Source organism: Arachis ipaensis, chromosome B1 (assembly GCF_059453495.1).
Source record: "Arachis ipaensis isolate K30076 ecotype BB chromosome B1, ASM5945349v1, whole genome shotgun sequence".
Taxonomy (NCBI): domain Eukaryota; kingdom Viridiplantae; phylum Streptophyta; class Magnoliopsida; order Fabales; family Fabaceae; genus Arachis; species Arachis ipaensis.
In genome coordinates, this window is record NC_142436.1 from 127,092,891 (window position 1) to 127,105,010 (window position 12,120).

Here is a 12,120-nt window from a genome sequence, read left to right on the forward strand (position 1 = left end):
TCAGATCAGAAAGGAAGCTTTGCCACATACAACCTCATACTGATCAGAAATGACATCGAAGTTTAGAAGTCGGGCAAAGGGAAGCTAGCTGATTGTCGAAGTCTTAGAAAAAGGTTTCTACAAAGTGTCTGACCTACAAGGAAGGGAACTCCCGAAGTCGTGACACGTGTGTAACAAAAAAATTACTACAGTTAGGTAGCACACCTTGTTCCCTAGTGTACTCATTTTTCCAACCTCAAAGATTTTTTCCCGATAAGGGTTTTTTCTGAAGGGGGTTTTAACGAGGCACCATAACAAGTGTTAAGGGTAGTCAAAACTCTTAGTAGCAAATTTATGTAAAGAAATTTTTCATTTATCAATGATAGATCCATTTCTTCTTCAAAAGTTTCCTATAAAAATGCATTAATTTAAGCTCGACAAACCGCAAAAATTATTGCCCAACCTAAAAGGGTTAACAAGATGAAGTGACGAGGTACAAATTAATGTAAGAAGTTATACAAACAACTCGTGAAAACCGACCTCAAGACTAAGGCGGAACAAAAACAAAGTGTAAAAGTAACTTAATGAAGTCTGATTACACAAAGTCGGAACTTATGAAAGGAAATTAATATAACAAACTCACCGACATCAACTAGCAAAGAAATGACATTTAAAAAGTTGTCAAGGTATAACCTCCAACTGAGCAACTATCTAAGAGCTAATTCAAACAATTACTTAAAGACCTAAAATCATTATTAAGATGAAAAGAGGCTCTTTAATTATTAAAGTTGCACGAATGCCATAAAGTTGTTTAAAATACAACTACCACGAAATAAATTATTCATATAACTACCAAAATACTGCAAATAGAATTTGTCCATCAAAAAAGGACTCACACATTGGGCCATTCAACACACTGAAACTTCTAAGAATCCCCCAACGAAGGATTAAGGTCATTCCCAATGATGACATCCTTGCCTCAAGTAGAATGAGTCAAGGCGTATTCAGAGACCGGCACGGCCGGGATGGCACCAGGTGGCGAAAGAGGGAGCTCGGCATTGACAACCTCGGGGAGGGCCTCGAGAGTCTCAGAGGCTTGACCGACCCCTACACCCGAAGACTTTGGGTCGGGTGAAAGCTCCTCCTCGTTGTTTTCAGGGGCCGGGACGATCTTTCCATCCACCACAATGTTATCTTGGCTAAACAAGGAAAGATCGGCCTCTGGGGCAAGAACTTGAAATTGGGCCTTCAGGTTGGCAAACATCTCGTCCATCCCCTCAACCAGAAACTCTTTAAGTATGGCATATCTTTCCTTTGTTTTATTCAACTCCTCTTGGAGGTCGAGCTTCTTCCCAAAAACTTGGGTGTAGCTCTCCTCGGCCTTCTTCTTCAACCCCTCCGCCATGGCCAAGGATGCCTCAGCCTTCCTCACTTTAGCTGATTTTTTTCCAAATCGGACGTTAGTCCATCCCTCTCTTCCTCCAGCTCCTACTTGATCTCCTTTAGCCTCTCCACTTCAACTCGGGCAGCTACCAAAGAACTATGTGTGATGCTGATAGGAGTCTTTTCTAACTCCTTAGCCAGAGCAGTACACACACCCACCATCTAAATTCCATGTCGGGCCATGTGTTGAAGGTGGTTTTGAATAGCCACATCGTCTATACTGATACGGCTATGAGAGAGAATATTTCTCTCACTCCAGGCAAGCCCATCAAAACCCTTATCGTAAATACTTCCCGCTTCAACAGTCTTTTGCCTTTTGGGAGGAGGTTCCAAGGATGAAGGAGAAGGATGGTCCCCAGCACTCCCTGAAGGAGAATCGGGAGAAATTAACCGAGAAGCTAGAACGGGGATAACTTCCTTTAGAGCTGAAGGACCCGAGTCTAACTTCTTGGGATTAGATCAGACAGAGGAACCCCCGGCTTCTTTCTGCTGAATACCACGAGCCACAACGTTCTTCCTGTGGCCTGTATTGTCTTCATCGCAGCAGATTTTGGAGCCATTTTTTTTTTGCAAAACAAAAGTAAAAGTACATTAATTACTAACACAAATCACAACAAAAAATCAAAAGCTAAAGGTAAGAAAACTACCTAGCTTGGACCGAAGTTGACCGGGGTCCCCTGAGAATTTTTTGGTGTCCAAGTGAGGAGCTCGACCCTAACACTCTTGAAACAAGTCAACTACGGTCTTCTCAAGCTTGTCTAAGGCATCTACACTATACTTAGCTATCACGGATTTTTTCTCCCAGTATAACGGGAAACAGTGTTCATTATTCTCATCCAAAAAGAAAGGTCAGGCACTCTCTACCGCTCGGACCTTGAAAAAATAATTTTGAAGTCGTGGAAGGACTCATCAAAAATAAAAAAAATTTCCTACCCTAAATGGCACGGAAGGAACCAAGCTAGCTATTTTGAACCAAAGGGCTTGGTCAGAACAAAGAGGTAAAAGAAGACCTTGAGAAAAGGTAGGACATCAGGCTCCCGACACAGGAGTTGGTATATTTTGAGAAAGGCCCAAGAATTAAAATGAAGTTGGGAAGGGGCAATATTACAAGTCCAAAGAACATTACTCTCAAAATCAGAGAAAGGAAGCCTAACATCTAGTTTCGAGAAAAAACAATCATAAGCATAGAAAAAGGGACGCTCCGACTTATCTAAGGGGGAAAACATACCCTCTCCTAGGGATCGGCCACTACTATTTCATAGTTTCGCTAATCCTCCCGATTCTCACAGAGCCTATGATGTCTACAGAAGGTCTCGGCATATTCTCTATCGACTACAAGAACAATGGTAAGGACAGAAGTATCTTCCCAAGCTAAAAGGGAAGGAGGGACTTTTGTTGACATGTTGTGAATAATGGATCGAGACATAAAGCTATACCTACAAATGCAACAAAAAGAAGTCCTCACTAAAGAGCTTGGACATCAATCAAAAGAAATCGGGTAAAGCAAAATAAAACAAATATACAATTTCAAAAGATTTTTTAGAAATGGTGTCACTCCTACACTAGCAAAAGCAATGCCATTAGGGGACAACACGATAGCATTCTACAAAAGGCAACAATTTCTCAAAAATTCCAGAGACATAGCCAAAGTTCATAACAGTGATCCCAGACGGCAAAATAGTTTCAAAAGGGTTTTTAGCAATAAACAAAGCAACAACAGTTAAACAAGCTATCAAAATCTCAAGACGTCATTATCGATAACGTAAAAACAAAATTCATCACCAACATTACTATTCAGGGGACCATTCAGAATAGTGTCATGAATGCAGAACAATCGAGACAATAAGCAAAAGTGGATAAAAACACTAACCTTGATGAAATTTGAAAAACGGAAAGGCACGTCAAGCAGCAAAATCACGAACGATCCTCTTCGAAAGCTCCAAGAACTCTTCAAACGAATCAAGATAGAGAAAATCTTGAAATTGAAAAATGGTTACGAAACAAGAAACAAAGAAAGAAATTGAAGGAGTTTTTTGCAATGAAGGAAGCAAAAGGGGCGTTTTCAGAAATGGAAAAGGGAGAAGAAGGAGAGCGCGAAGTATTATATAAGAGAGAAGGGGCAAAACAGTCATTTCACATCCCTCTTTAAAGCCATGCGCGGATTGCAAGGGAACTGCCACGTAACGTTCACCCCTCATTTAAAGTGGTAACGTTCAAAATTTCAAAACACGTCGAGTACCTGACCTCTTGAAGGTTGCGTACCTGACAATGAAAAATGAAGCCACGAAATGCTTGAGCACGACCCCATGAAAGCTCGGACTTAAGCAGGGACACTGTTCATACCCTGGCCCAAAACATAGAGCTAGGCTCAACAAGGACAAAAAGGCCCATCCAAAAAGAGTAGCTTCTACCATTTACCCGACCTCTTTAAGAGGTCGGACACGGCGACAAAGTCCAGCGTTACTTATCTAAATAAGTAACTGCCTCCCCAAATCTCTGCTGCTATCTCTGTCTCTCCTAAAAAATAGATTCCAACGAACTCCCAAAAATAAAAGAAACGGTTATCCATCAATTAAAGGTGGAAGTGGAACTACTCCAAAAAATGTGGTCATCAAATTCTATTATAAATACACTGACACCCCCCTCAAGTATACACACGCTCTATTCTACTAAAACCCTACTTAAAATCTTTGCTAATTTAAACATTGGAGTCTCTTGTAGGTACCATCCCCCACCTCCTCACGAGGAACTCGGATGGTGGCACCTCAGCGCAACAAGTTGGACGCTGCCTCATAAAGAGTCTGAACCTCACATTCATACCCAAATCAACGTTCCAGGTAATTCTCGGAATAGAAACTAAAAGTGAGATTTGTCATTCTAATATTGTGTCTCGATTCAATTAGAATTTTATATTATTTTTAATTATTTTATTAAGATAATTATACAAATAAAAAAATTTTATTGGTTCTCTATTAAAGTGATACTAACATATCATCTCTCTAAGGTGAGATTTATTTTATTTTATCTATTAATTTTAATACAAATTTTAATTTTAAATTAATTTATTTTTTTAAAATATTAAAAGTAATACTTTAAAAATGCTCTATTAGACTTAATGCAAAAGACCAAAATTGTAGATAAGAATTTGAATTTACACATTAACGATTATCAACGACACATCATCAAAAAAATTAATGAAAAGATTAATTTATCTCATATGATATTTTCTTAAGAGACTATCTATTTTATTATATAAAAATCGGATTTCTGCACTTAATGATGGAGCTGACGTGGCATGCTTCTGAGAGTGTTTTTCGATTTATTTCTTTTAACGCATTAAATACAAATTATTACGATAAAATAACTATATCAACTAATTGATTTGATTAGATATTTAAATATCATATAATTTATTATAATTTATATCAATTTGATTTGATAATATTTTTTAATTTATTTATTTTAATATTTTGTTAGTATTTTTAATTTATTTCTTTTAATTTATTAAACCAAATTTATTGTGTGTACTAATTACTTAATTTGATTAATTTATTAGTCATTAAAATAATAATTTTATGAATAAAATAGGAAACTGAGATATTTTCAGGACCGCCTTACTAAGCAAGGCGAGGCAGGCTAGCCCACCAGATGACGGGTTTTTGGCAAGAAATGGCGGACTTTTCTGTTTGTCACCCTAATAGGGACATGGACATAAGTACCTGCCCCATAAAACCTATTAAATATACGTAAATATAAAATTATTAATTTATCCTAATTTATATATACATAAATCTATTTCTTGAATTTAGTAACATTAATTTCTGCCTCTAATTCAAATTCTTCCTTTTTCTTCCAGACTCATTCTCAGTCTCGATCCTCTCTCTCTAACTCACTTTCTCTGCCTCTCAAGTCCGTCACTACGTCGCTCAATATTGTCCCAAAAAATTATGTTATGTTATTATGTTGAAATATATTTTTATGTTTTCTCCTTTTGAAATGTTATTTTTCATAACGAATATGTTATAAATTGTGTTAAATTATATTGAATCGATTATTTTATAATTATTATATTATGTCTTTTTGTGTTAATTTTTTTTCAAAAGTTTTCAAAAAATATTCGTAGATACCCGAGGAGATCTGCGTTCCCTAAGGAGTAATTAAACAGGAACTTGCAATGACAGAGAAGGAACGGGGCATTTTTTTTAAATAGGAGTGAGGGATGGGAAGGGGGCTTCTCACGTTCCCCTAAGTATTCATTACCATATCTAAGTATCTAACTAGCAACGGGATCCAATCTAAGCCGATTTAAGAGGGGACGCGTAGATTTCATCTACGTTGGGCATTTAAGGTAATGAACCTAAGTCGGATTTGGAACCCTAACAATGAATTTTAGTTGATCTTGCTTGCATTGAGGTCTTATTAGACCCAAATATATCTTGGATTAATATTTTAAGTCATTATTATAGTAAATACTATACTATTTAATATTATAACATTTAGTATATATAAAAGTTGGATATATTTATAAGATATTTTTTAATTCAAATTAAAAAGAAATAACTATCTCTTTTTTAGTTTTAAATATTATTTTCTAATGTAACGAAAAAGTGAAAATAACAATAATTACTCACATAATTAAAATAGATCATCTTAATATATACATGACATTATATATATCAAGGATTATTATATATGATATATATATATTTTTTTTTCTGTAATGACTATTTATATAATTTATTGAACAATTTTTTCATCTTAATATTTAATAAATTTAATATATAAAATAGGGTAAAGTACTAAATTGGTCCCTTACGTTTGGGCATAATTCTGTTTTGGTCCTTAAGGTTTAAAGTGTCCTATTTGAATCCCAAAAAGTTTCATTTAGCTTCAATTTAGTCCCACCGGAAGTCAAAGATAAATAATTAACGAAATGTCATACATGACAGCAGTATAAGAACAAGGTCGATAATCTAGAGAATAAGTACAAGCTCCAGAGGTACAAAATCAACCGTGATGCATCAATACATTTATTTATCATTTTTCTTATAATTAAAATAAAATATTTTCTATAAAACTAAAAAAAATGTTAAATGCATGTATTGATTCATCCACGATTGATTTTGTGCTTCTGGAGCTTCTACTTATTCTCCAAATTATCGACCTTGTTCTTATACTGCTGTCATGTAGAACATTTTGTTAATTATTTATCTTTGACCTTACGGTGGGACTAAATTGAAGCTAAATGAAACTTTTTTGGATTCAAATAGGACACTTTAAACCTTAAGGACCAAAACAGGATTACGTCCAAACGTAGGGGACTAATTTAGTACTTTACCCTATAAAATATTATTTAACATACAAAACAAATAATTTAAGTCATTATCTAGGACAATAAGTATAATAGTGAAAATACTTATTTATTTATTAGTAGTGAAAAATATGTAAATAATATAAATTGATATTTTTTAGTATAAAAGCAATAATAAAGGTTATGAATTAAGTTAATTACATAATTAAAAAATTATGAAGAATTTTTTAAATAATAATAAAAAATAAGATCATTATTTATTACAAAGCTTATGAAAAAAATTTTGGATAATAAATCAATCCTCAATAAATTATACATTAATTATATCAAAAAAATAAAGAATTAATACACTAGATATTATTATTTACGTAATAATATAATATAATATATATTATTGATTATTAAGTTTATAATTAATTTTTAATTCAATTTTTGGTAATTAAAATTTAAATGATTTAAATTATTAAATACTCAATATTTTGTATCGAACCAATTTATTTTTTATTAAAATTAAAAAAATGAGTTGTTAATGAATTCTAAATTTAAATTTAAATTTGAGTAAGAAAATAAAAAATATTTTAAATTTTATCTCACTAACCAAAATTAATTTCAAGATAAGAAATTACTTTGTACATTATATATAGGGAAGTTCTATGGTGGTATTGGTTTTGGTGGCCAAGGGTGGCATAAATTTGACCAACAAGTAAAATATTGACACATATCAAAAAAATTAAATCTAAAACTAAAATAATTTATAATTACTTTTATCAAAATAAATTTTTATAATTTTTTTGTAATTATAAAAATAATTTAAAAAATATTAAAATAATTTTTTAATTATATTTTTAATTATTATTTTATTATTGTTTTTATTTTTAAAAAATAATTTTTTGTAATTATTTTTATAATTTTTTTGCTAAAATAATTTTTTTATAATTATTTTTATTTTTTAATTATTTTTATTATCATTATATTTAATAATTTCTAAAAATAATATCAAAATTATTTTTTAATTATTTTTATTATTATTTTTTATCAAAATAAAATTTTTTATAATTAATTTGTTTTTGTAATTTTGGAAAACTAAAACCAAAATAATATTCTTTCTCTTATAATTTTTTATGATTATTTTTAAACTAACACCAAGAGGGAGAATATCATTTTAGTGTTAGTTTTTCGAAATTATAAAAAAATAATTATAAAAAATTATTTTTTAGAAATAAAAATAATAACAAAAGTAATTAAAAAATAATTTTAGTGTTATTTTTAGAAATTACTAAAAATAATAATAATAAAAATAATTAAAAAATAAGAATAATAATAAAAAATTATTTTAGTAAAAATAATTATAAAAATTATTTTTAAAAAATAAAAATAATAATAATAAAAAAATTAATTATAAATATAATTAAAAAAATAAATATAATTATAAAATTATTTTGGTGTTATTTTTTTAAAATTATTTTTTATAATTATGAAAATAATTATAAGAAATTATTTTGATAAAAATAATCATAAAAAATTACAAGAGATATTTTTATTTTAGATTTAATTTTTTTGTCGTATGTCAATATTTTACTTGTTGGTCAAACTTATGCCACATTTAGCCACCAAAACCAATGCCACCATAGAACTTCCCTTATATATATATATATATATATATATTATAAAATAGTATGGTCGTTTGCTATCTTTTAATGGTAAATATTGTCAAATAAAATAGTGTAAGAAATTAGAAAAAAATGTATTTAGAAGTTTAGAAAATATTAATTTATTTTTTAATAGAATAAATTATATATTGAATAATAAAAGTTGTTATTGGTTTCTCTTCACACTAACTAATACTCAACGATAGTGTTTCGGTACACTATGTTATGAATTTGAAAATTTAGAAATCATTTCATAAAATGTGAAGTTTTAACAAGTAACAATGCTGATCATATTATTTTGACTTCAAGAATAAATATGATACTAACAAATAAAATTGTCCCAAGTAAATTTCAACAAAACAAAAGTCCATAAATATTGCCATTAATGGAAAATTAATCTATTTTAAAGACAAATACAATTTACTTCTACAAATTTCCTAACTCGGCAAGTCGATGACTAATCCACTACATACTGATGCTCTATTTATTAAGGGTCTGTCGCTAACTAATGGATTGTTATACACACAAGGTGAGATTCGAACTCTAAATACTTGCTTAAACGGACAAATGAGATGACCATTCACCCAATCCAAATTGATTAAAACAAATATTAATTATTTTTAATATTTTTAAATTGTAAAATATTTATAATAATAATAATTACTATAGATATTTTTCATTTAAATTTTAATAAAAATTTTTTATATAATTTTATGTATTATCCCGTGCAGGACACGGGAACATATACTAGTTAATCCTATAAATTAGGAATAAAAGATATTCATATAAAATTAAATTAAGATAAATAAACAATGTCTATTTTAGATTCATATATTATCTAAGTATGAAATTCGTAACTCGTAATAAATTTCTAATAAATGATTTTTTTTTTTTTTATGTTGTTTAGTATAATTGAGGTAAAGGCGATGCCTTTGACCATAATTATGAATGGAGGGAAAATAATCCAAGTCAAGTAAAATATTCTCTTTGAAATACAAGACATGCCCTATGATATTTTCATGTGGTGGTGATGTTGGTGTCACCTTCAACCCAATACTGCTTGACAGCAAACAAAAGCTTCTCTTGCTCAAGTGGACCATCCTCGTGATCCACCATTTTGGTCTTCCATCTCATTCCCCTCACTATTCTCTGAACCTTCCTCAACACATTCTCTTCATCTCTCAATATCACTGCTCCTTCCGGCCGCAGAATCCGGTCCATCTCCAGTAGCATCTCTTCTGCACTACATCTGCATAAATCAATTTCATTTCAGTTACACATTCATGTGATTGTTAATGAAATAACAGAAACAACATTAACCAACTTACACATTCTTGTACAAACTGAAAACACCATTTGCGTGGATCAGATCATATGTTCTTGGATATGTGGAAAATGCTTCACACCTTGTAGAGGCAGAATTACACAAATTAAGGTTTATGAAAATGTTGTGCTTCTTAACAAACAGATGAACACAAAGGAAAGCATGTCTAAGAATTTACCAATCATGATAAATGCCGATCAATCCACGCTCCAAGATAACATCAAGAGAAGCTTTTTGAGAAATGGTAGGCACAACATTCATAACCCACAATTTGGTTGAATTCAGAGCTGCAGCAAAACTTCCCAGACCAGCATTCATGTCCATGATGTTGCGATACCTTCCTGAGTCAATGATTTTGTTGACCCTCTTGTAAGCATTTACATGCTTCTTCCACAATCGGTTGTCCTCCTTGTATACCTCCACATATTCTCTGCTTACTCTTGATGGAATGGCGTTGAGCCTCTCTGGGAATGGTTTCCATGAACGGCTTGGTCCGGGGCTAGGAGTTACACACTTTTCCATCTTCTTGTACCTAGTAGACAGTGATGTATATGTTGTACTATTATACATGAAGCTACTTATCCCAAAAAAGTCTGAGCAGATAGGAGGAGATATATGAATAATTATATATCTATCAGGATCAATAAAGATCAAATTCTAGAGATCATAGAAACTGTGATACCATATCAAAAAATTACTTATTTCAAAAGTTTAAACTGATAGAAAAAATACACAAATGATTATATATCTATTACATTGAAACAATGTTTCTCAACTGCTCATGAGGTTGAAGTGAAGCAAGTTACCAGACATGATCAGCATGGGTGGATTTGCATACTGCTGCCGCCGTGGGTGGAGTGTCTTGTTGGCTGCAATTTAATCTTTTTCTCCATATGGCAATGTCACCCTTTTCATATTTCTTTTCCCAGCAAAGAAGTTTGGCAATATCTTCAATGTTCCTTTGCTCCTTCTCAAGTTCCAGTTGGGAACGCTGCAATTCTTGGTAGTTATTCTTCCAATTGATAGGTGGACCGGAAAGTATCCAGTAACCACCAGGCCTGAGAACTCGGTCAACCTCCATCATGTACATTCCATCTGTGCAACAATAAGTTCCAAAATTTCAGATCTTGTCAAGGAACCAGTGAATAGTAAGTAAATAAGGAGCATCATATCATAGTTTATCATCACCTTCTGTGTCCCATGGAATGAGACAGTGAGAACAATGTGCCATGTCAAAAGATCCTGAAGGGAAAGGCAGCTTCATGGTTGCAAGAACGCCAATGATAGCAGGAACACCTCTTTCCATTGCGTATTGCACTTGAGATTCATGTCCTCCAATTGACATAGTAATTACATTTTTCTTAAACATGTATGCACCAAAACTAGCAACCTAACATCCATAAAAAAATATTCCAAGTCAAGAAGGTAGAAAGCAATAATTAAACTCATGAAAAACAAGACTTACCCTACACTCAGTATCCAATGCAGTTCTAATCATTCCCGTGTGGAAGGGTATAACAGATGAAAGTTCATCAATGTATGCATCAAGTTCTTGAGGAAACCGTGTTCCTCCTCTATTCTTGGGCCACTGGTACGGTGTTGCATACCCTTTAGGAGCAGGAATGAGGCACTTCAACTTTTCTTGCTGAGCAGGGCAGTGCCTTTCTTGGCTTTCGCCGCTGCGACGGTGACACGGCGTGTGATCGATGAAGCTTGCATCACACGGCTTGTAGTTGTATTCCTTGATATGATCACCATCATTGTGATTGTTGGGAGTGTCATACATGAGATCAGAGAGAGTAATGCACTCTGTTCTTTTGATAACTCCAATGGCTATTCTATCTCCCTTTCCAAAACCGCTTCGTTGCCATAAACCAACTACGTAGAAGAAACCGCACAATCCAACTACAATCAAAACTGAAGTTAATGAACAATTCTTTTTAATGGTGTCTCCTCCTTGTACTTTGCCCTTTGTTAACATGATGATTCTTTGTTTTCTCCGAACTGCAGATCATATACGTATGTAAATGGAAGTGGAAATATGTATCGTATAATGGGGATTAGTTTGTTGGTTGCGACACTCAACTGTTGCGCCTGCTTCTTGTATGCATTCCGTTGGGTTAGTTGACTTGGCGGTTCAACTCTTCACCAGTCACAACCCTTCACTTCGTTTTCTTCCCTCATCCAATTTTAAAAGGATTAAGCTTTTTGAATTGAAAAATGTTGTTAAAATAGTAAAACCAAGTCTAATTATTATCTTTAAAATAAAATTGAGGAATTTATGTACGATAAAAATGATAAATTTTTAATAGTAATTAATTCTTTATTTCATTATTTTATAATTTTTTTATTTTAGAGGATTTTTTGTTAGAATTTTTAAGTTTATTTTTTTATTAATTTGTTTAATTTATATA

General features: G+C 32.0%; 1 protein-coding gene across 1 annotated transcript; it reads right to left on the reverse strand.

The window, feature by feature from the left end:
* Positions 1–9,343: 9,343 nt before the first annotated feature.
* On the reverse strand, positions 9,344–11,724 carry LOC107610577 (putative methyltransferase PMT2). Its single transcript, XM_021123682.2, has 6 exons — positions 11,172–11,724; positions 10,895–11,096; positions 10,513–10,801; positions 9,885–10,238; positions 9,711–9,788; positions 9,344–9,631 (listed from the first exon to the last, which is right to left on the reverse strand). Exons 1-6 carry the CDS (start codon positions 11,685–11,687, stop codon positions 9,400–9,402), a joined length of 1,671 nt encoding a protein of 556 aa, XP_020979341.2. The 5' UTR covers positions 11,688–11,724; the 3' UTR covers positions 9,344–9,399.
* Between the last annotated feature and the right edge of the window lie 396 nt (positions 11,725–12,120).

Excerpts from the sequence above, each read along its gene's own strand:
- LOC107610577 (XM_021123682.2), bottom strand. The coding sequence starts at position 11,687 with ATGTTAACAAAGGGCAAAGTACAAGGAGGAGACACCATTAAAAAGAAT. Across the intron at positions 10,239-10,512 it reads ACCCATGCTGATCATGTCTG|GTACAAGAAGATGGAAAAGT; the intron begins GTAACTTGCTTC and ends ACTGTCTACTAG. Across the intron at positions 9,632-9,710 it reads TTCAGTTTGTACAAGAATGT|ATGTAGTGCAGAAGAGATGC; the intron begins GTAAGTTGGTTA and ends TGATTTATGCAG.